Below are 26,062 nucleotides of genomic sequence, written 5' to 3'. Positions count from 1 at the left end.
CATGCGGACCCCCTGAAGCCGCAGGGAAGCCTCCATGACCGCCATCACCTTGGTGAAAACACGTGGTGCTGTCGCCAGGCCAAAAGGTAACGCCCGGAACTGAAAGTGGTCGCTGCAGATTGCAAAACCTGAGGAACCGCTGATGGCGCAAAAGAATAGGGACATGCAGGTAAGCGTCCTGTATGTCCAATGACACCATGTAGTCCCCAGGTTCCAGCGCCAGAATGATGGACCGTAGGGTCTCCATCCGAAACTTCGGCACCTGCAAAGATTTGTTGAGAGCTTTGAGGTTGAGAATCGGATGAAACGACCCATTGGGTTTCTGCACCAAAAAGAGATTGGAATAGAAACCCTGGCCCTTCTGGGAGAATGGAACAGGCACTATAACTCCAGCCTGGAGCATAGTGTGCAAAACTTTCCGCAGCTCCGTGGCTTTGTTCCGGTCTGATGGTAGACCCGTGGTGAAGAATCGAGCCGGAGGTCTGTGCCGGAAGGAGAGGGCATACCCGTGTGAGACCACCTCGAGAACCCAAGTGTCTGTCGTGGTGACCGACCAACACCGGGCGAACTGCAGCAGGCGGCCTCCCACTTTGGGATCCCCCAAAGGGAGGCCCGGACCGTCAGGCCGCAGGCTTGTCGTCTGGCTTAGGGGCCGGACGTCTGGTACTCCAGGCCTGCTTCCGGGGCTTGGCCGATTTCTTGGGGCCAGCCTGTTGGGGAAAGAACTGTGTCTTAGGCCTACCCTGGGCCCTATAAGACCGAAAGGACGGAGTACCTGAACGAGAAGGAACAGCAGCCGACGGGAGACATGCCGATTTAGCTGCCGCCAGCGTGGCTACAATTTTGTCCAGGTCCGGACCGAAGAGAACTTCTCCGTTAAAAGGCAACGCCTCCAAACCCTTTTTTGAATCAGCGTCCGCCTTCCAGGATCGCAACCACAAGGTGCACCGAGCAGCCACAGCTGCCGAAGAAATTCGAGACGCCAGGGTACTAACATCCAAGGCCGCTTTGTTGATATAAGTGGCCGAATCCCGGAGATTGCCGATCAACTCCGTCTGCTCAGCTGAACAGTCGGAATCGAAGGACGCCTCCAACGTATCAGCCCAGCGCTCCATAGCTCGGGCAACCCAGCAAATGGCCATAGCCGGCCGCGCTGCCCCCCCCGCAAGGGAATAGACGGACTTCAGGCAGATCTCCACCTTGCGGTCCGTAGCATCCTTAAGGGAGGACATGGATGGCATGGGTAATGTGGAACTACGGACAAGGCGTGTCACATGAGAATCCACTTGAGGGATTCCCACTTTGCAAAATAATTGTCCGCAAACGGATACGCCACTGCTAAACGCCTTTGAGGCTGATATCGTTTGCCTGGCTGTTTCCACGCTTCCTCTAGGTGGTCAACTAATTGCCCCGAAAGAGGAAACACTGTGGTATCTCCTTTAACATCTTTGAAAAAGGCGTATTTGGACTTTGATACCGGAGGCTCCTCATCCTCAATAACTAAAGCAGTACGGACTGCACGAATAAGGCCAGGTATATACACCTTAAACTTAGCATCCGACTCTTTAGGGCGGGAAAGATCCAGAATCTCCCCATCATCGGACGTCCCGTCGTCATCCTCATAAGGAGCAGACAGAGACACCACCGGCCGCTTGTGAGGCCGCATCACAGACTCCCCTTGTAACACTTCTGACAACTGCTGTACAGAGCTTGTTAACAAATTAACCCACGCAGGCTCATGAGAGACCTGAGGAGGGGAAATAGGGAGAATGTGGGGTACCATCAATTGTCTTGGGAAACCCTGCATGGGTGACGACACCACATGACTGCTGGGACAAACCCATCTGAGTGAGGGCAGGCTGCGGAGCTAACTGGCCCACAAGGGTTGTAAGCGCTTTGGCAAAACAAGCCCAGGGCGGCTCCTGTACCGGAGCCGTGACCGTAATCGGTCGCGTCAACGAATAACACCGTCGACATAGTCCTTCCGCACTGCCGTCCCCCTCCGCTATAGGTACCTTGCATGTAGTACATAACAGCTGGAGAGGAAAATCACTTTCAGACATAATGGTAAGTATGTGACCCCTCTCACTGATACTTGTTAGTATAGTGTGAGACCACCCAGCAAGCACCGCACCGCAAGGGCTTTAGCAGAAAGAACAGGGACAGTTAAATGCTGACAGATAGAAAATGAAAGTACAGGCAGCAGACGCTAGCATAGGTCACATACAATGCAAAGAAATCAATTCCTGCATTATCAGCGCTGATCCTCAACTACACAGACTCAGAGCCTGGTAGGACACAGCGCTGCATACACAGACCTTATCCAACGGAGGAGAGGTATGCAGGGGGACCCAGACCACGATGCCACCGTTCTTCAGCGTCCAGCAGCGCTCACCATGCTTCTTCCAAAGATGGCCACCGAGGAGCAGAGAGGAGGCCGGCCTGGGGGAGGAGCGCTGACACAGGACCAGTCAGCGTGTGCAGAGAGGGCTGTGTGCAGCGAGGGAGGCGCCGGCTGTGAGACAGGGAAGGCGCGCTCCCCTAGCATACATTTAACCCCTGGGACGCCGCAGCGCTACCGCTCTGCCGCGGTTCTGCTGTCCCAGGGGGGTAGTGGAAACGCAGGTTAGAACCTGGCTCCACGCTGCAGCCAGTCCCCAGGGAGCCCCCTGCCTGGGGACTCTGGACCATGTGTTTCAGCGGGGACCCACCGCTTACCTTTGTCCCCCTTGATTCCGGCCATGGTCCTAAACATCTGGGGTCACCGCTAGCTTTTTCCTCTTGATCTTTTAGAGAATCTCCAAATCTTCGCTGTGCTCATCAAGAGATCTTTTGTGCTGATGTGGATGTTATCAATTGAAACTTTCTTTTTACGCATTTTTCAAAGAATCCAGAATTTTTATATATATTTTTTTAAGTATCAATTTCATCCCTAGATGACTCTAAAGCTGGGCATCCACTATACAATTTTCTGTCAGATATCTGTCCAATCTGGCTGGTTGGAATGAAAACCTGGTAATGTATGGGAGCAAATAACAATCGTCCATTTGCTCACAAACACTGGAAAATAGCCAAAAATAGTTGTTCAGACAAATTGGTTAAAAACACACAAATTTTACCAATTTGACAATTTTTTTCAAAAAAATTGTCAGTGTTTAAAACCATATGATTGACAGTCATTTACATTACCAGGTTTTCACTCCAACCAGCCAGATTGGACAGATATTTGACAGATAATTGTATAGTGTATGCCCAGCTTTACTGTATCCCTGATGAGTATCTTTTAAATGTGATAAAACTATCTTCTACACCCATGCTTGCAAGAGTTGTTGTTCATTTAAGCCCGTCTAATAAAAGATCTTTAGCAACAAAAGCTCATTTCTTTCCTTACGCTAGGATTTCCAAGTTACAAAATACAACTTTTTGTGAAGAAAAATGTAATATGCTGTACAAAGCTTATTAGTGACTGGTTATCCTTTTTTCCCCCTACATGTTTTGCAAGGTTACTGACAATGGCGGATCCAGGCAAGGGCGATTGCAACACACAGCCACTGATGTACTAATGCTGCAGTCAGAGCCGCAACAACAGATACTCTGGCTACACAGCTGCAAAGGAGAGCACTTTATACAGCTGTCAGCTAGGTGAAAGCTCCATCCTTTTCGGCTACTGGCGGCCTTCATTTTCAGCTCTCCAGTCTACCTCCCTGCACTTCCAGACCCACAGACAAATGGTCTATACTGCCTGTTGCGAAATCCAAGTTTATAGGCTATGCTGTGCTGCTTTGGCTGCAGGCACACAGGGAAGGTTGCACTTACTGTGAATCTCCAGCTTCCCTCCCTTTATTATCCTTTCCTGATCTGAGTGGCTGCATCCTTCCTCCATATCCACATCATCAGACAGAGTCACTGCAGCCATATGGAGCAATAGTATTCCCACCTCCTCCCCTAGCTAGAGATGTATGGTTCTGCACACACAGCTTTATATAGTTTAACCAGTCGGGTGCTCCTCAGCCACTAACAGACAGCCCAAATACAAAACACATCGGAATGAGGGTACTCACCAATCTCAGCTGCAACTCAAGAATATTTTAATGTTTATAAATCATACGAATGCCAAGGGTCGACGTTTCGATTTTGAGCAAATCTTTGTCAAGACGCCAGTCCAGGCAGCATCACAGTTGAGGCAACAGTCAGGCAGTCATCTTAACTGAAATCATCATATCTACACATAATAGTTGGTCATTTTCTTGTTTGAACTGTACTGTAGGGTCATGTGGTAGGGTTCTATAGGTGTTGGTATCGGTTTGTTGATTTATAATATCTGATTTAAAGTCTTGAAGATTCTGAAAGACGATAGAACGGCCTTTGTCAACCTGACAAATATCTTTGAATGTACTGACGTCTAGTAAAGCTGTTTGTTCATCTTTTGTCATGTTACAGAATTTAGGTCCAAATGTATCTGGATGTTGTGTCACTGTTTTGCTTAAAAGTCTAGTAAAAGGTTTTTAAAGAGGCATTGCTACTGCCTGGATCAAATGTGGATCTTTGTTGAAACGGTATAAGTTGACATGTCATCGCGCTACAAGGGTTGGTAAAGTATTGAGAAGCAAAATATTCTTTTAACTTGTTAATTCTATTAAGTTTGAATAACTCAAATTCCAAGAAGTTGATTATTAGACGTGCTTTTTTTGTTTATTAAGAAAAACGATCCAATATCACATAAGTATCTGGTATGACCCTCTTGTGCAGCAATAACTGCTTCTAAACGTTTCTGGTAATTATTGATTAGTCCTGAACATCGGTTTTTAGGAATTTTACCCCATTCCTCCCTACAAAACAGCTTCAACTCTTATGTTGGTGGGTTTTCGCCCATCAACTGCTCACTTCAGGTACTTCCACAACATTTCGATTTGGATTAAGGTCAGGACTTTGACTTGGCCATTCCAAAACTTTAAATTTATTCTTCTTTAACAATTCTTTGGTCTAATTACTTGTGTGCTTTGGGTTGTTGTCTTGCTGCATGACCCACATTCTCTTGAGATGCAGCTCATGGACAGATGTCCTGACATTTTTCTTTATAATATTCTGGTATAATTCAGAATTCATTGTACCATCAATGATGGCAAGTCATCCTGGTCCAGATGCAACAAAACAGGCCTAAACCATGATACCACCACCACCGTTTTTCACAGATGGTATGAAGTTTTTATGCTGGAATGCAGTGTTCTCCTTTCTCCAAACCTAACGCTTCTCATTTAAACCAAAAAGCTCTATTTTGGACTCATCTGTCCACAAAACATTGTTCCAATAGTCTTCTGGCTTGTCCAGGTGATCCTCAGCAAACTGCAGACGGGCAGCAATGTTCTTTTTGGAGAGCCGTGGTTTCTCTTTGCAATCCTGCCATGCACACCATTTTTGTTCAGTGTACTCCTGATGGTGGACTCAAACATTAACATTAGCTAATGTGAGAAAGGCCTTCAGTTGCTTAGAGGTTACCTTGGGTTCCCTTGTGATCTGGTGAACGCCTTGTTCTTGGTGTCTAATAGTTGTTCTTGTTGGTCGACCACTCCTGGGGAGGTTAATAATGGTCTGGAATTTCCTCCATTTCTACAAAATCTGTCTGACTGTTGATTGGTGGAGTCCAAACTCTTTAGAGATGGTTTTGTAACCTTTTTCAGTCTGATGAGCATCAACAATTCTTCTGAGGTCCTCAGAAAACGCCTTTGTTCGTGGCATGATACACTTCCACAAACGTGTTGTGAACATCAGACTTTGCTAGATCCCTAGACAGGTTGTCCACTCACATCTTATTGTCATTCAATAGATTGAAAATACCTGACTCTAATTTCACCTTCAAAATATCTGCTAAGCCTAAAGGTTCACATACTTTTGCCACTCACAGATGTGATACTGGATCATTTTCCTCAAAAAATAGAAATAAAAAATATGAGATATGGTAAGAATTTACCTTTGTTATCTCTATTTCTACGAAGTCCATAGGGTTCCACAGGATACCTTGGGGTATAGGTGTGACGTCAGTCATCGGGCACCATAGAGTTAAGCTTTCAGCCTCCCAGGATGCACTAGGGTCCCCCTCCTATACCGCGCCCCCGAGCCAAGGCACCTCAGTTAGTTACCAAGCCATAGGCCGGAGGAGGAGAAGGAAGAGAGAGAAAGAAGATCTGGATACACACAAGAATCACACTCTCACCAGAGGGAGACGGAAAAACCGGTGACCAGACCAAAGCCCATCTGCAGCACAGGTGCGACAGGGCGGGAGTCCTGTGGAACCCTATGGACTTCGTAGAAATAGAGATAACAAAGGTAAGTTCTTACCATATCTCATATTTTCTACTTCAGGGTCCATAGGGTATCCACAGGATACCTTGGGGATGTCCCAAAGCAGTATCCTTTAAGGGTGGGGACGCTCCTGTGCTGAAAGGAGAATCCGCCGCCCGAAGGAAGCATCCTGAGAGGCGAAGGTGTCAAACCTGTAATACCTCACGAAGGTATGGACAGAGGACCACGTAGCAGCCTTGCAGATCTGGACTGCAGAGGCACCATGTCGAGCTGCCCACGAAGGACCCACAGACCTAGTGGAATGAGCCTTCAAAGGAAACGGCAGACCTTCATGAAGATAAGCTTCAGAAATAGCCATACGGATCCAGGCTGCCAAAGTTTGCTTTGAAGCAAGCCAACCCTTTTTACGGAAGCCATAGAGGACAAACAAGGCGTCCGACTTCCTAAACGAAGAAGTGCGGTCAACATAAGTCCTTAAGGCCCGCATAACATCCAAAGTGGCCTCACCCACTGAAAGACCAGGTGAGTTAAAGGCCGGAACAACTATTTCCTCGTTAACATGAAACTGGGAAACAACTTTGGGAAGAAATTCAGGCCGAGTGCAGAGCACTGCCCTGTTCCCATGAAAAATCAAGAAAGGGGGTCTACAAGAGAGAGCCCCTAAATTAGAAACACGTCTGGCCGAAGCTATGGCCAGAAGGAAAACAGTCTTAGCTGTTAGCCATTTAAGATCCACTGAGCCCAGTGGTTCAAACGGCGGTCCCTGGAGAGCCCTCAGGACCACAGCCAAATCCCAAGGCGCCACAGGTGGAACAAAGGGCGGCTGAATGCGGAGAACACCTTGCATAAAGGTGTGCACATCCGGGATTGTAGCAATCCTACGGTGACACCAGACAGACAGGGCCGAAACCTGTACCTTCAAAGAAGCAAGGCGAAGCCCATGATCTAGTCCCGCTTGTAGGAAGGAAAGTATCCTAGACAGACGAAACTCCCGCGGTGCATAACCTCTCGGTCGACACCACTGGAAGAACGTATGCCACACGCGATGGTATATCCTCGCGGACGACGGTTTCCGAGCTCGCAACATGGTACGCACCACAGAGCTGGAAAACCCCCTGGACCTCAACATGGCTGTCTCAACAGCCACGCCGTCAAAGACAGCCGAGCCAGGTCTGGGTGAAGACAAGGACCCTGCGACAGAAGGTCCAGTCGTAGCGGCAACCGCAGAGGACTGTCCACGGACAGACCCTGAAGGTCTGAGAACCAGTGCCGTCTGGGCCACGCGGGAGCTATCAACAATAGCGTCCCTCCTTCCTGTTTGAATTTCCGGATTACCCGTGGAAGAAGGGAAACCGGAGGAAACAGGTAAGCGAACCGGAACGTCCACCGGACGGACAGAGAATCCACCAGAGACGCCTCTTCGTCTCTTGTGCGAGACCCGTACACCGGCAACTTGTTGTTGTGCCGGGGCGCTATGAGGTCGATCTCTGGAAGACCCCACCTGTCCACCAGCAGTTGAAAAACGTCCGGGTGCAGGGACCATTCCCCCGGATGAACGTCCTGGCGACTTATGAAGTCCGCCTCCCAATTTAGCACTCCCGGGATGAAGACCGCTGATATGGCCGGAAGATTGCACTCCGCCCATACCAGGATCCGAGACACCTCTACGAGAGCCGCCCGACTTTGGGTTCCTCCTTGCCTGTTTATGTAGGCCACGGTGGTAGCGTTGTCCGACTGGACCTGCACTGGGCGACCCTGGAGAACCCGATGTGCCTGCTGGAGAGCATTGAAGGCCGCACGGAGTTCCAAGAAATTTATTGGAAGCTCCGCTTCTGTCGGCGTCCACCTGCCCTGGAACAAGTGTGGACCCGAAACTGCTCCCCAGCCCCGAAGACTGGCGTCCGTTGTCAACAGGACCCAATTTGGTACCCAGTACGGACGTCCCTTGCTGAGATGGGTCGTCTGCAACCACCAGGCAAGGGACAGGCGAACCTCCGGGGTGAGCACTATTGTCTGGAATTTTAGAGACTGAGGCAGCCCGTTCCACTTGGACAGGATCAGGTGCTGCAGAGGTCTGGAGTGAAACTGGGCATATTCCACCATGTCGAACACCGACACCATGGAGCCCAGTAACCTCATCGCCGAGTGTAGAGACACCCGGCGGCTCTGCAGACAACTGCGCACCCTCGACTGTAAAGCAGAGATCTTTTCCTACGTCACAAAGATCGTAAGGATCCAGAATCTCCCCATCATCAGACGTCCCTTCGTCATCCTCATAAGGAGCCGACAGACGCCACTTGCCGTTTATGTGGCCGCATCACAGTCTCCCCCTGCAACACATCAGACAAGTGCTGTACAGAACTAGTCAGGGAGTTAACCCACGCCGGGTCCTGAGAAACCGGGAGAGGGGAAATAGGGAGACTGCGGGGTACCACCAATTGTCTTGGGAAACCCTGCATGGGTGACGACACCACTGACTGCTGGGACAAACCCATCTGTGTAAACGCGGGCTGCGGAGCTAACTGGCCCACTAAGGTTGTAAGCGCTTGAGCGAAACAAGCCCAGGGCGGCTCCTGTACCGGTGCTGTAACCGTAAGAGGCCGTGTCATTGACAAACACTGCCGGCAGAGGCCCTCCGCGCTACCCTCCCCCCTCCGCTAAAGGTACTTTACACGTAGTACACTGTAACCGGAGAGGAAAATCACTTTCAGACATGATGGTACTAAGTATGTGACCCCTCTCACCAATTGTATTTTAAAGAGGTGAGAGACCACCCTGCAGCACCGCACCGCAAGGGCTTAGCAGAAAGAACAGGGACAGTAATAAAGCTGACAGTCAGAATAGAAGATACAGGCAGCAGCGCTAGCACAGTCACATACAATGCAAAGAAAATCAATTCCTGCACTAACCAGCGCTGATCACGCAACTACACAGACACAGGGCCTGGTAGGACACGGCGCTGCATACACAGACCTGACCACAGCGGAGGAGAGGTATGCGAGGGGACCCAGACCAAGATGCTTCCTTCCAGGCTTCCAACAGCGTTCACCATGCGTTCAGGAAGATGGCCGCCGTGGAGCAGAGAGGAGGCTAGCCTGGGGGAGGAGCGCTGCCACAGGGCCAGTCGGCAGAGTGCAGAGAGGGCTGTGTGCAGCGGGGGAGGCGCCGGCTGTGAGACAGGGAAGGCGCGCTCCCCTGGCATGCATTTAACCCCCGGGACGCCGCAGAGCTACCGCTCTGCTGCGGTCCGCTGTCCCAGGGGGGTAGTGGAAGCGCAGGTTCTTACCTGGCTCCACGCTGCAGCCAGTCCCCAGGGAGCCCCCTGCCTGGGGACTCTGGACCATGTAACAGCGGGGACCCACCGCGGGACCCCGCTGCTTACCTTGCTGTCCCCCTTGAATCCGGCCATGGTCCGGAACATCTGGGGTCACCGCTAGCTGTGAACCCAGATGCTCACCAGCATCCCCGGATCGGTACCGGCGTTCTGGTACCGGCGGGGGTGTAGGGAAGACAGCATGGACGTCAGGACTGACTGTCCATGCTGTACATCCAGATGTGCAGCCACAGCTGCATACAGGAAAGCTTCAGGGGCTCTTCTTAACCCCCACTCCAACAGGTGCACCCGACTCCGGCCGGGCACCAAACTAAACTGAGGTGCCTTGGCTCGGGGGCGGGGTATAGGAGGGGGACCCTAGTGCATCCTGGGAGGCTGAAAGCTTAACTCTATGATGCCCGATGACTGACGTCACACCTATACCCCAAGGTATCCTGTGGATACCCTATGGACCCTGAAGTAGAAAGTGCAATTTTTTTGTCTCATTTGCTTGATTTTTTTTATCTTTATCTACTTTTAGGACTTCTGTGAAAATCTGAGGTAGTTTTAGGCCAAATTTCAGCAGAAATAACAAGAGATATGGTAAGAACTTACCTTTGTTATCTCTGTTTCTACGAAGTCCATAGGGTCCACAGGGTTGACCTTGGGGTATAGGTTGGGAACCAAATCCGGGCACCACGCAGTTAAAGCTTTTAGCTCCCAGGATGCACTGGGTCCACTCTCCCTATAACCCCACCCCCAAGCCAGAGGCACCTCAGTTTGTAAGTAGCCAAAGGCCGGAGGAGGAGAGAAAAAGAGAGAAAACTGGAACACTCAATAACCATACTCACCGAAATGGGAGACGGAAAACCGGTGACCAGCCACACAGCCCATATGAAGCCAGGTGCGTCAGGGCGGGCGCCCTGTGGACCCTATGGACTTCGTAGAAACAGAGATAACAAAGGTAAGTTCTTACCATATCTCTTGTTTTCTACTTCAGGGTCCATAGGGGGTCCACAGGGTTGACCTTGGGGATGTCCCAAAGCAGTTCAACCAAGGGTGGGGACGCTCCTGTGCTGAGAGGAGAATCCGTCGCCAAAAAGGAAGCATCCTGAGAGGCAAAAGAAACCAATGCCTAGAACCTTAAAAAGGTGTGGACAGAAGACCACGTGGCCACCTAGTAAGGCAAAACAGCCGAGGCGCCACAGCGAGCCGCACACGAGGGTCACATGGCCCGAGAAAAAACAAGCATCAACAACAGGAAGGCCTACCCATGGGTAGGCCCCTGAGGAAGACCTACGAGGCCATCCAGCCAACATTTGGTTATAGGCCGGCCATCCTTTCCTGTGAAAACCAGAAATCTCAGACCACCAATAAGGAGTCCGATTTCCGTAAGGAACCTGAACGGATCACATAAATCCAAAGAGGCCAGACCACAGTCAATGAGGCCACACCAGCCGAGAGGACTGGGGACAGAATGGCCGTACCATAAGTTCCAGAATAATATGGAACCTGAAAACCACTAAGAAGCAACACAGGGCGAGAGCAACTCCCACCCTGACATGATGCCCTCCAGAAGAGGGAGCCACATGAGAACGCTCCCAATTCAGACACTCTCCTGGTTGATATAAACACCCTGAGAGAAAGAGAGAGCCTAAGCAATAGACCATGTAATGGCTATCACAACCAGCGGTTCCATTGACTGTCCCCGGAGGTAACGAAGAACCACTACTTACTCCCAAGGAGTCCCTAGGGAGGACAAATGGAGGCATAATCAAGAAAACACTCCAAAGGATGAACTGGATACCAGAGTGGAGCAATTCCATATCTTAACCATACTGACAGTGTAGAGATCCGCACTGTCAGGAAGACCAGGCCAAGTGTGAAACCCAAGCCAGCCGGAAGGAATGCCAGAATATCTGGAAATCCTGGACACCGGAGGATTGTATCGACAGGTACAATACCATAAGATTTATGGCTGCCACAGTTTGTGGTAGGTCCCAGCAAAAGCTGATCCATGTGCTCTAATCATTCCAACGATGACAAAGCCAGGGAAGCCGTAAGACCACTGTAAGGACACAGTCAAAGACAAACGACCCAGGTCCAAGGCAAAACCAAGGACCCTGAGACAACAAGCCCGGGCAGTGAAGCATCAGGGATGGAGTATCGATGTAGAGACTCCGAAGATCCAAGTACCCCTGACATCTGGGGCAATCAGGAGCCACCAGCAGGAAAGCATCTCCGTCTCGATTGAAAACACTTCCAAAGACCTCGAGGAAGAAGGGAGACCGGAGAACACAGGTACACAAAGTGGAAGGACCACTTCACCGACAAAGAGTCGCTGAAGGTTGCTTCAGAATCCCCAGAGCTGAACTGTAACACCATAGTGTGATAAAGTCAGAAGGCCACGAGGGTCACCTCAGGGGGGCCCCCCCTGCTCACCAGGAGATGAAACCTCTCTTGGGGAAGAGACTAGTCCCCGGGATGCACGTCGTGACGGCTGAGGACTCCCGCTTCCCAATGGAGAGCTCCTGAAATGAACGCTGCCGAGATGGTCGGGAGGAGACCCTCGGACTATGTCCGAATATGTGACATACCTGTCATTGCCACCCAACGAACAGTGTTGCTAAAAAGGAAGCCACTGTCCTGACCCTGTCGGACTGAACCTTTTCAGGTTCACCGGGAAACAAGAGTTATGCCAGAGTAAGTTAATTGACAGGGTGGAATCGACAGACGTCCAACTGCACTGAAAAGGATTCGATCCAGACACTGTCCATAGCAAAGAAAACCCTGGACGAGATGGCCATAGCCACCCGGACAGGGACCGACTTGCCTCCGGAGAGAGCATCATCGTTTGAACAGTTATCCGACAGAAAAAAAAAAAAAAAAACTCATTCCATCTGGAGATGAGCCAATTATGGAAAGGCCTGGAATGGAACTGAGCCCATTCCACCATGCATCCCAGAGTGTAAAGACATCTGTCGACTGCGCAGACAACCATGTACTCCTAATGGAAGAGAGGAGATTCCGTCTTACGCCAGAAGAATTCCCAGATTCTGAGAATCCAGCAGGGATCCTAGATGAAGAATACCCAGAGAGGGATGCAGGGAGGACTTTTTCCCCGTTGATTAAACGTCTGCACCCTGAAGAAGCCACAGTCATCCTGACCTGGCCGTAAAGTACCCCGGTGATCCCGCTAAGAGCAGGAGGCCGTCCAGGTACAGGAGCATTGGGATATACTGAACAGAAGAACTGTCAGAAAATCCAAAACGCTGGTAAACCCCTGTGGGGCTGAGGACAGTCCCAACAGGCAGAGCCCGAAAAATTGTAAGTGTTGCTGTGATACAGCAAACCTCAGCCCATGCTGAGGAAAGGTCTCTGTAAGTACCCGTAGGCACGCGTCCTGTATATCCAGTGATACCATAAAGTCCCCAGGTTCCAAACATCGTATGATGGAGCATAGGGATTTCCTCCTGAGCCCAGGTAGCTTTAGGAACTGGTTCAGGGAATTGAGACAGAGAATAGGCCAAAGAGGACCATTCAGCCACCGCACCAGAAAGAAAACAGAACAACCAGTCCCTCACTGAGATAGTGGGGATGGCCTAATTAGCTCCGCTTACCGCAACAACTGCATAGCTTTCTGGATCTGTAAGGCCCTTGTAAAGAGGGCATACCCTCCTACCCACGTAGCCGCGGCAACTTGACACTAATACCGGGCGAACTGAGAAAATCGGTATCTCCCAGTTGTAGGCCTGTCCCGTCAGGCTGAAGAGATATCCGTAGGTTCAGAAGCAGGATCGGCTGGCAGTCCAGGCCTGCTCGGTACTGGATATGTCGGCCCTTGTAGATGCCGACAGTCTACGAAGAAACAGACCCTTAGGCTGACCCAGAGGACAAAAAAGACTTAACAGACTTAGTCTGAGGCCTTGTAGTGGGCATAGCTGAAAGCGGTAAACGTGTCGTTAGTAATACTGCCAATGTTACTACAATCTTGTCAAGGTCAGGACCAAACAATATCAACCCTAAAGATGGTATCTGCACCTCTGCATTCCCAGAGCGCAGCCATAGGTTATTACGGAGGATACAGTCGCAGCCGGAACTCTGAAAGTTAGGAGACTGGTATCCAATATAGGCATTTCCACCTATGACAACAGCATATATTACGTGAGCGACCAAATACATTTGAACCCCCGACGTGTTGGAGGGGAAAAAACGTTACAAATGCATCAACCCAATATGCAATAGTATTAACCAACCATGCTATAGCCATGGTAGGATGGGTGACAACTCCTGAAAGCAAGTATACTGATTTCAGGCAGAGTTACCACCTACGGATCCGAAGAATCCGATAGTAACGTCTGTAATCAGACGAGTAACACGCCCATCCCCCCCAGGAGGGGCTCGTGATGACCCTCAGGGAATTTGGGACAGGAGGCCAAACACTGTTGTAACACCTCCTATCTGGCAACAGCCAGAGTCCCGCTATGCGATCCACCCGCTAGTCAGCAACAGGGAACCCGAAGGCACGCAATACTGAGGGTGTATGATACAGGTGCAGGTCAACATTCACTCTAACCAGAATGGACCTGCTACCAGCCCTAAAGCAGGGATAATAATACCTGAAATAGGCTTCCCCCCGTGTAAGAGGGAAAGAGCCCCGAACAGTACCCAGGTCACGGCAGAGCCAACTGGGAAGTAACCACAGGGCGTCAACCACGCCAATTAGCGTTTCGTAGAAAACAACATCCACCCAGGGTGGCTGTTGTGGTAATCCCTGCAAGGGGAATGACAGACTATTGTGGCACCAGGGGGAATTCATATACTGCGAAAAACCCCTGCAGGGAGCGGTAGTCTGTGTCACAGGGGAAGAGTGCAAGAAGCTGCGAGATACCCTGAGATGAAAAGGGCAGTATGGTGAAGTAACCCCAAGTGAGGTACAACAATGGGGCCCGCCCGGCGATCCGCAATTGAGAGGATCCCGAGAAAACAAACCGCCCAAGGGGGTCGTGAAAGAGGCCAGCACCAGATGACGCCACATACAGAACCCTTTATGAGTCAAATCCTCCGCACTAACACCTGCAGCACATGACTTGCAGGATAGTAAAAATGGGTGCAGTATAACGCTCCATCTCCTGGTCAGACATAGCTGACCAATCTTGGCGGAAATATTAAGCAGCACTATACTGGTCCTGACTGATGCCAAAAATTAGCTGCAGGGACCCATTTTCAGCGTATGCAACACACAGTTCCATCTAAAATATGGCAACGTGCAGCACGCAACAGTATGTGACAAACCACACAAATATTAACAAGTATATAAATGTGAGGTCTCAGAACCACCCTAAGTACAGCTGTATTAGGGCAGATAAAGAAAAGGGATAGATATACACTGACAGGTGAGAGAATAAAGTACAGTCAGCACTAGCATAAGTCACATACAATGCAGATATATACATATATACATAAACATGTCATATAATATACTGCACTATTACACTGCATTCAACTGCCCAGATTCAGTGTCTGGGAAGGCTACAGCGCTGTGTACACTGACCTGATGGTGAGGTACGCAGGGGGACTGGACTCACTGCCATCTCCAGAGATTTCTGCTGCACCACAGAGATAAAATGGCCGCTGGAGACCTCAGAAGAAGCGTGGCCCGCGGAGGAAGCAGCTCAGCGACGCCAGACTATGGATACTGAAAGGCGCGCTGAGCTGAGGGGAGGAGCCGCTGTAACAGGGAAGGCTGCCTCCCCTGGCCGGCTATTAACCCCCGGGACGCCGGCTCCCTGCACCGATCGTTAAGTCCCTGGTGGTCTAGTGGACACACGGGGTATGGGGGGCCCGCCGCCACCTCCGGTCTGTCCCCTGAGACCGGAGGCACAGGACTGCATTTGAAATGCCTGCTCCCCGTGGATCCGGCAGCAGTCCTGGGCGCCCGCAGAGTCTGGCTAGTACAGACTCTGGGGTCCCGCTGAGATCCCCAGATCTGTACTGGCGTCTCAGCGCCAGCGGGGTGACGGAGCGGCAGCTTAGACGTCCTATGGACAGTCCGACGCTGCCGCTCTGAAGAGTCCAAAGTCCATGGAAAAAACTTTGTCCCTAAAAAAATAAAATAAGCTTAGGGGCTGCTAATCAGCTCCCCCTGCGCTAACGGTGACCCGACTCCGGCCGGGCACCAACTTAAACTAAGGTGCCTCTGGCTTGGGGGTGGGGTTATAGGGAGAGTGGACCCAGTGCATCCTGGGAGCTAAAAGCTTTAACTGCGTGGTGCCCGGATTTGGTTCCCAACCTATACCCCAAGGTCAACCCTGTGGACCCCCTATGGACCCTGAAGTAGAAATAAAAAATTCTTAAGGGTTCACAAACTTTCAAGCACCACTGTATATATAGGGTCTATTTATCAAGCATTTTTTTTAAATAAAATTATGCCGACCGGCAATAGGGCTGGGAGATTGTTGGCCAGTAAATTACGTACTCAGCAGGCCGAGAATAGAATTAAATACATTATCTCTCCATTTAGAGGAAAGATCGCTAACCCATCTGATATTGCGGTATCCGGACTATATATACACAGTTAAAAGGTCGACAATGTCGACAGACACAAAATATCGACAGTACATGTCAACATGGAATATGGTCGACAGGTGCAAATTGTCGACATGGTTAAAATGTCACCACGAACATGGTCGACATATCTATTTTGTTTTAGGTTTAGACACTTACCGAAGGGTTACTTACCCCAACGGTTAGGCACCAGGAGGGCGGGTTAGGCACTAGAAGGGACAGAGATGTGTATAACTAGTGCCAAATTCCCTGTAAGATCCAATTGATCCAGACGTGCAGCTGGGAACAACAGGGACCTTTCAACAGTGCCCCCAGAGAGTAATTGTGAAGAAATGGAATAGTACCAGCGCTATCTTGAGATCTGTGACGTAGATTGATTTGATCTTGTTCCCGAAATATGTGAAAAAATATAAAACCAATATCGTGTGATACTGTTAAATGGAATATGTTATATTCAATGAAATTGAAAATGCACTCACCATTTGTAGGTGGTATATGAGCGTTAGACCAATTTTCACCGTGGTCCTACGGTGGTTGCGAGATACAACGTTGATTCGATGTGTTCTTAGATCACTAGCTAGGTAACCATTCATGGTTCTCTTCACTCCTTCATTCATTCTTTTAGTTTATTTTATTTCTTTTAAAAAAAAATTTTTTTTGGAACATATATTTTTTATCGTGTATCTTATGTCCTTTTAGATTATTGATGTAAATTAGGTTACACCAATTATGGACCAATAAAAGTATTTTTTATAAAAAAAAAATACAGCTATTTGATTTTTTTCATAAATCAGTCTTTTGGATCCAAGGACCATAAATCCCATATAACCGACGGACATCGGTTGTTAAAAATAAACGTCCAAGGCTTATATCTTACCCCACAGAAGATGAGTACACTACAGAATTTTGTAGGACTTCTTTTGGGTTTACGGATTTGCACTATGGAGGCATGTTACGTTTGTTTCTCCCTAATGACTGACACCGTTCCTGAGTGATCCAAGAACACATCGAATCAACGTTCTCGCAATTATCTCGCAAGTGCATTTTCAATTTAATTGAATAGAACATATTCCACTTACAAGTATCACACCATATTAGTTTTGTATTTTTTCACATATTTCGGAATACACCGGGAACAAGATCAAATCTAGCTACAAAGCAGATCTCAAGATAGCGCTGGAACTTTTCCAATTCTTCACTAGAAGGGACAGTTAGGGTCAGGCACCTATCCCGTCAGTTAGGGTTATGCACCAGGAGGGAGGCTTAAAAAAAGAAATAGAAAAAACGTGTCGACCATTTCACCCCGTCGACCATTTGTACCTGCCGTCCTTCACTGTGTCGACTATTTGTCCCTAACATTTGGTGTCTATCTAGATACTGTCTACCTTTTAACGGTCTATCTTTTATACCACACCCTGATATTGTTAATTACTATTTTCATCTCTATAATTTGTCTTTATTCTTCTACTCCTCAACACTGTTTCTTTTGTTGAATCTTTCCTGTACAGATTTGTCCTCATACATCTAGACTCCTTGCGCGTTAAACAGCTCTTCTAGTTACGCCATGCTGTGGAGTGACTTGGAGAGCGTCTTTTCATGCTACTTTTTTACCTGCAACTGCATCTTATTCACAAAGCAATGCGATTAGGTAGCACAAGCAGCTTCTCCTGATTAAAATGCTATGCAGCATGCCTATATTCTGTGACTAACTGCGAGTGTATTTGCATGGGAAATGCTACGTTACAGTGTCAGCGGCAGTTGCACACAGGTTTGGCTATTGAGACTTTAGCAGCTGAGCTCCGGTTAGATGGTGACTTCCCTTATGTTAAGGTTGGGAATGAGAGACAAACTCTGCCTTTTTGCGGATGACGTTCTCTTTGTTACAGACCCTTTTGTATCGTGGCTTCATTTACATAATGTTTTAGATAGGTACAGCGTTGCCTCCTATTATAGACATAGTTCTACTAAGACTAATGCTATGCCTATTAATCTTGCAGATGCTTGTCTCCTCTCTTCGTTCTAAATTTTCATATAATTGATGAACTACATCTTTTCTGGGTATTCATATTCCTCCTGCTTCTTCTTCTGTTTTTGATATTAACCTCCCGCCTTTAAATTGACCACTTGATAGCCAAGAATTAGTGTAACCTATCTTATGAAATCTCTTGGCTGGGCTGCTTAGCAACATTTAAAATTACCCTACTTCCCAAACTTATGTACCTCTTCCACACATTATTTTTCTCTAACATTACGTAATTCTGTTATGTCTCGTCATCTTTGGACTCTTCCAAAGGTTCAAGATGGCCTAGCTCTACCAGACCCGATTAGATACCAAAAGGCGTGCATTCTCGCTCAAATTCAAGACTGGTTCGGTCAACCTACCGTTAACTGTTGTGTGCAAACAAACTTGTTACCCTAGCTTCCCCCTAGACGATTTATTCTTGACACCCAAACATATGCATCCCTCTGCCATTGTATTTCTCTCATCTATTAAGGCCACGTTACAGGTCTGGGATAAATTAGTGTTTTCAGTTACGGAGTTCTTTCCTGTTCTCTATTCTTTCCCTTAAGGCTGTAACTAAGTTGATCCCGAATCTTAACATTTCCCTTTGGCATTTCCAGGGTATCCCAACCTTAGGGGATCTCATAGATGGTGAAACTTTGCAGTCATGCCCCAATTTAAGAGTCCGATATTCCCTACCTCTTACAGAATAATTTCACTGTCTCCAGATTCAACATTGGAGTGTGGTGCGCTTTAGCTCTGATACATATTTACCCTGCATTGGTCCAGCCCATCAGAGGTATGCGCTAGGTCATATTTGTATTGCAGTATGAGCTGCCCTCGCCCAGTGCTGGAAACAGTCCTTCCTCCTCCTTTACTTAAGGTGTTCCATAGAGTAAACTTCCATTTTCTAATGGAGACTGAGTATATGCCGCCTTCTTTCGCTTCCTCCCCAATAATGAGGTTGATGACTTGGCACGCATATGTTATTCATAAACCATTTGTCAGATCCCTTGCCATTTAGTTTAAATGAAGCCAGTTCTCCAGATTGATTTATCCTCTCTGTTTGAGATTTTGGTTTATCTATTCACTATTAAGTCACGATTTGTATATAAATTTTCTGATCTTTTACACTGCAATGTATATTGATGGATTTTTGTCCTGCATTCCCTCATGTCCCTTGAGACATTGCAATATATATTATTGATGTTAAAAAAATGTCAGACTATGGTCTGACTCCTATGTATCGAACTCTGAAAGATATAGCCCCTTAGGTTTATGCCATACTCAGATGGCGTAAATCACTTTAAGCCTATTAAATTAAGTGCGAAAAGTCAGTTTCTGCTGAAAAGTTTAGCCGGTGACAATTTCGCCAGGCGAAAACTTTCCCAGTATTCAATTCCACAGACTTTTCGCCGGTGTGGAATTGGAATAGGCGAAAAAGATTTGCCTATGAAAGCCGCCGAAAAAAAGTGCAGAATTGGGGTTTTGGGGTGCAAACTTGCGGGAACCACCCTGCATCCTTGGGACAGGCCCCCAAAAGGTAAACAGTGTCAAAAAAAGTAAAAAAAAAAACACCCCAAAAAAGTACTTTCACTTTGGAGGCGAAAAAAAAAAGTTGTGGGACAAACTTAAAAACTAGCGAAAGAGACTCCAGGGGGGTCCCCAAGTATGCCTCAGGTGTTTTTAAGATTTGCAGGTGTTTGCGGCAAGTGGACTTTTTACGTTTTTTTAAAACTTCAACTTCAAAATATGCTAGCACCCATTTTCATGTACCCCTACTTTGCTGGGCCTATTTAGTTTCTGCAAAAAAAATCTGCAAAATGCTATTCTTCACCACTTCAGCAAAGACACAAATTAGCAGCTATTGGGATCATTTAAGTACTCCAAATACCTTCAGCAGGCCTATTCGGGGATATCTATAATCATCCCCAATGTCAGTGCATCTTTTGGGGGGTGTCAGGCTGATTTCCCCAAATCTGACAGGACTTTTCACTGGTTTTGAATTCGCCGGGTTCCATTTTCGCTGATCTGGAGTTGAATATGGGGGATAAGTGGGGACGAGCGCGATACTTTTAAGCATGGAAAACCAGCGATGTGGGCAAAAAGTCCAACATGCGAAAAGTACGGGACTTTTTACAAATAATTGAATATGCCCCTATGGAGGAAATGTCATTAGAGGCATCTTCCGATCCTTCTCCCACATTTGACACTGCGCATGCCCAGTGTCAGATTTCCTACGAGTTAGATAGCGGGATATTTTCATTCAAAATTAAAATATCCGCTGCACACACATATACACACACATATATATATACACACATACATGCATACACACACTGTACAAATACCTTGATACTTATATAGCACAATAAAGCAATAAGATTTCTTTGGAAAACCTGTGTAAACTAAACACCTGTCTAAAGTAAAATTTAGTGGTGTTAAATTTCTAAAAATTACTACATTATTTCGGTGACAGTGTCCCTGTAAGTCAGGCAAGTTCAATTAGTATTAAATGTGCTACAGTTGTACTCTAGAAAATAATACACTTATTTGAACGGAATATTGAAACTATACCATACCTTTCAAATCCTTTATATTTGTATTTTGAACACTCTGACTTCACCTGAAGAGCTAATTCACGGGTTGGTGCAAGAACTAACATACCGGGTCCCTCACGCTGATTTCTGGGTCTAAGTAAGGAGATTTGATAAAAGTTATATAGATATTACATACAACGTGGATTCAGTGGGGGAAAAAAAATGTAACTCTAAAATTAGCGAATAAGGGAAAATATGGTATCATGCATAAAACAATTCTAAATAATGTGAATACTGGATACATCTGAAGCACTACACGTAAATGTTAAACTACCCTTCAATAAAATAAATATTCAAAAAAACATTTTTCTGCTTGCCAAAAGCAGCATTTCGCTATTGTCCAGTTTGGCTTTAATGGTGTGAAGGCAAGTCGGACACTCATACTGTTGATCGGTGAGGCCAAGTAGCAGCATAGACCCCATGTAGCAGTCAGTACATAGCAAATTTTGACCAATTACGTTGGCTATAAATTTTAAATATGACTTATTTTCTACTACAGGTTGACTCTCCCATATCAAAATATTCCGAAATAAGGAATCATTTTGGCATGACTGAGATAATGAAACCTTTGATTTTTGATGGTTCAAAGTACACAAACTTTGTCTAAGGCACAAATTGTTTAAAATATTGTATAAACTTACCTTCAGGCTGTGTGTATTAGGTGATTATGAAACATAAATTAATTTCATTTCTGTACACAAACTTTGCTTGAGCCACAAAATTATTGAAAATATTGTATAAAATTACCTGCAGGCTGAGTGTATAAGGTGTATATAACACATAAATGCATTCTGTGTGTATATTGGGGTCCCATTCCCAAGATATCTCATTATTATATGCAAATATTCCAAAATACGGAATATTCCGTTATCCAAAATAACCCTGGTCCCAAGCATTTTGGATATGGGAGACTCAACCTGTACAACCAAACACATTTGTTAAATCAGTTCATTGTATGATTTTTTTTTTGCTTATCTGCAGCACTACTGAGATTTCTATGATCGGCAAAATACAGTGGTTTTCTGCTAATATAGAAAAATGTACAATCATACATTCTCAAGATGTACTAATGATTCATGCTTTGAGATGTTGTCAGGGACATATATTATTTAATAACCTGAAGAAGATTATTGGTACTTTTTCTGTGAACCCTCATGTACAGTTTGACTTCGGTATAAGTCCCATCAAAAATAATGTGTAAAAAGAAAAGTGAAAGAAATACTAGATATACTTAAAGCTTGGAACAAAGGAAATAGATACAGTATATTGAAACAAAGTTTCTTAACTACATGATCCTGGAGTAGCCAGACAACTTTAAAATCATTCATTACATGTTTTGTGAACCAACTGTTCACTTCCTCAGATAAATACGAGTGATTGATTGCTAAGAAAATCCCCCCCTCCCCCCCTTTCAGATTTCTGCATTTAGGATAACGACAGATAAACATGTAGAGAAGCATGAACACTGGTCATTTATTCCAAGTACACCACCTGTAGACCACCAAATATGGTTGTTCTTTAATTGTGGTACTCTTAAGCTGGCCACACACTAGACCAACTTACATCCAACTTGTTGATTGGTTGGAGTGAAAATCTGGTAAGGTATGAAAGCAAATGACAATCAGCAATTTGCTCCCAAACGCCGTAAAATGGACAAAAACTTTTGTTTGAACAAGTTGTTTAGATCAGACATTTAACAAATTTGTCTGAACGACCATTTTCATCTGTTTTCTAGCATTTAGGAGAAAATTGCTGATCATCATTTACTCCCATACCTTACCAGATTTTCATTCCAACCAATGAACTAGTTGCATGGTTGGATGAAAGTTGGTCTAGTGTGTGGCCAGCTTTAGGGGATATTCAATTAGGCGTGAGAATAGCAACAATCCCACATCTGTGGGGTTTTTCCCACAGGTGCAGAATTTTTGCTATTCAATTAGGTGCTGAGTATTTCATTTTTTGAGCGGCGGGAGTTTTTTTTCCCCTCACAGCCACAGAGCACAACCAATTTTTCCTAAAATTCATATGGTCGGGAATTACTCTTGGAGCCCTTGGAGCCCTGTGTTTGTGCTGTGTAGCACTGACCGAACTCCGTCCGGTCAGCGCTACACTTCACTCGAGTATAAGCCGAGTGGGTACTTTTACAGCACAAAAAATGTGCTGAAAAACTCGGCTTATACTCGAGTATATACGGTAGTAATTACTCACCTACCAAAGCGGTGTCTTCTTCCTTCAGCGTCGTGATCTGGTCTTCTGCAGTAGCGGTGTGTACGTACGTGTGTATTATGTGTAGAGGTGCATACACACGTAAAGATTTTCTGTCCTACCATCCAACTTGTTGATTGGTTGGAATGAAAATCTGGTAAGGTATGAAAGCAAATGACAATCAGCAATTTGCTCCCAAATGCCAGAAAATGGACAAAAACAGTTTGAACAAATTATTTAGATCAAACATTTAATAAACTTGTCTGAACGTCCATTTTCATCTGTTTTCTGACATTTAGGAGCAAAATGCTGATCATCAGTTACTCCCATATGTTACCAGATTTTCATTCCAACCAATCAACTAGTTGAATGGTTGGACAGAAAATCTTTACGTGTGTATGCACCTTAAAGTGTGTAAATATGTGTGAACCCCAGAGATAGCCCCGGGTGTGTGTAACTCCACTGTAGGCAGGAGTAGGGAGAACTACATCTCCCAGCAGCCCCCTCCTCAGTGCAAAGATGGAGGGGATAGGAGATGACCGGACTGGTAAGTAATTATTTTTTTCTTGCCTCGAGGTGTTTTCCAAGCAGAAAACCCTGCATGCTAATTTTTTTATTGGATACCGGGAGTATCGGAAGCACGTACCAACGGGATTCCAAAATATCTGCCTTTAAGCCCCAGTGGGAAATTGGCTACTTCCAGGCCTGTATTGCTTGGCCTCTCTAAAATTTCTACAGGGACTAGATCTATTTAACACTGAAAAATTGTGCTGACCATGCATTTCTGTATGTGGCAACCATACAGGCTTTCCTCATTTTTAAATTAATCAATCGAGTTTTTATTTGGACTTACAAGTGAGGTTGGAAGGCTCTATGGCAGGAGTGGGCAATAACGGCCCTGCAGCTGCTGTGGGACTACACATACCAATGTACTGCCACAGTTTTGCCATCAGAGCATACTAAAAAAAACTGTGGCAGGGTATGCTGGAATGTGTAGTTAAACAGCAGCTGGAGGGCCACTTATTGTCCACCCCTACTTTATGGTATAAATTAAATAAATAAAAAAATTTAAGTAAGGTTTTATCTGAAAATGCACAGCTGCAGCAACGTCAAGATGTGCGTTATGAAGAATCTTCATATCCCACATCAATGTACTGACTTCCTTAAATAAGAAGAAAGTTGTAGGCACCGACCTTAGTTAACATGCTCCAACATACAATATAATATGCCTACACATGGTGAGATTTAAGAGGAAAAAAATGCAGTGAAATAAAATGTTATCTTGCAAACATGTTCAGACTTATGCAATACAATATGCACAGTATGTTTAAGGTTTTGAATCATTAACATTAATAATTTGGCAGCTTAATAAGCACACAAAATAATGCAGGAAAAGGGACTGTAAAATCTGAGAAATTGGGACACTTAAAGAAACAGGGACAGAGGTGAAAAAAGTGCACTTCCCACTTCACTATATATGGATAAACAAGGGGCATGAATAGAAGTACATACACTTGTAATAACGAGTACTGGTGTAATAGAATATAACACAAATTTATGGAGCATAGATTTTATATAAAAACAATAAAATTAGCAATCTTACATTGGTTGAAGATCTAAGTGAATGAATCCTGGTAGTAGATATGCCAATGTTTTTCCTGTGCCCGTTTGTGCAATTCCAATAAGATCCATTCCTTGAAGGATGATCGGCCATGCTTGGGACTTAAAAATACAGAGGAAAAAAGGCTGTTAAAAGCAATGCAAACACTATTGGTACTTATCGTTAAATCTATTTCTCCGAATCCATCTGGGGTACACTTGGGGTGTAGAGGACGCCAAAGTAGGAACAAAATTCAAACTTAGCCAGTGATCGCGCTGAGTGACAAAATATGTCGTCCCAGGGACCCTCCACTTTAAAAAAAATGGGGTCCTATCTGACCATTTCTAGGTCCCATCATTTAATGCTTTAGAGCTCCTCATATGCCCCTCAGAATTCCCCACATGCCATCACACATCCCCACATAGCCTTCGAATACCCATCTGATACACCAAAGCATCAGACCTCCCGACATGCCCCTTAAATGTATGTTTAATGCCTCCACAATCCTACATGTGATATTACTTGTATGTACACAAAACCCATAGTGAATAAGATATTAGGTAATAAAAGGCATATTTATCAATGAGTATGTGCGGTATATCCCAGAAAACGGTTTTCGGAGGTGGTACGTAAATATTAAGAACTACCAGGATGTACAGTCAGGTGCATAAATATTGGGACATTGACAGAATTTTCATATTTTGGCCTCTATTCACCACCACAATGGCTTTGAAATGAAACAAACAAGATGTGCTTTAACTGCAGACTTTCAGATTTAATTTGAGGGTAATTACATCCAATCAGGTGAACGGTGTAGGAATTACAATGGTTTCTATATGTGCCTCCCACTTTTTAAGGGGCCAAAAGTAATGGGACCATCAACTCAAAAGCTATTTCATGGACAGGTGTGGGCTATTCCCTCGTTAGGTCATTATCAATTAAACAGGTAAAAGGTCTGGAGTTGATTCTAGGTGTGACATTTGCATTTGGAATCAGTTGCTGTCGACTCTCAATATGAGATCCAAAGAGCTGTCACTATCAGTGAAGCAAGCCATCATTAGGCTGAAAAATCAAAACAAACCCATCAGAGAGATAACAAAAACATTAGGTGGGGCCAAATCAACTGTTTGGAACATTCTTAAAAAGAAAGAACGCACCGGAGAGCTCAGCAACACAAAAGACCCGGAAGACCACGGAAAACAACTGTGGTGGATGACAGAAGAATTATTTCCCTGGTGAAGAAAAACCCCTTCACAACAGTTGCCCAAATCAAGAACACTCTCCAGGAGGTAGGTGTATATGTGTCTAAGTCAACAATCAAGAGAAGACTTCACAAGAGTGAATAATATGAGATATGGTAAGAACTTACCCTTGTTATCTCTATTTCTACGAAGTCCATAGGGTTCCACAGGATACCTTGGGTATAGGTGTGACGTCAGTCGCAGGGCACCAAAGAGTTAAGCTTTCAGCCTCCC

General features: G+C 46.0%; 1 protein-coding gene across 1 annotated transcript in view; it reads right to left on the bottom strand.

Moving 5' to 3' along the window:
* LOC148542085 (putative ATP-dependent RNA helicase DDX43) overlaps nt 1-26,062 on the bottom strand; it is a 190,288-nt gene that overhangs the window by 79,700 nt on the left and 84,526 nt on the right. Inside the window, exons 7-8 of the mRNA XM_088471358.1 lie at nt 24,591-24,709; nt 20,765-20,875 (exon numbers count right to left, since the gene is read on the bottom strand). Of these exons, the coding sequence (XP_088327484.1) occupies nt 20,765-20,875; nt 24,591-24,709 (230 nt within the window). The remainder of the gene's footprint in view (nt 1-20,764; nt 20,876-24,590; nt 24,710-26,062) is intronic.

This window comes from Taudactylus pleione, unplaced genomic scaffold, assembly GCF_031769625.1.
Source record: "Taudactylus pleione unplaced genomic scaffold, aTauple2 ptg000015l, whole genome shotgun sequence".
NCBI classification, from domain to species: domain Eukaryota; kingdom Metazoa; phylum Chordata; class Amphibia; order Anura; family Myobatrachidae; genus Taudactylus; species Taudactylus pleione.
Note: the sequence above shows the minus strand (reverse complement) of the source record. Positions and strands in the feature narration are given on the sequence as shown.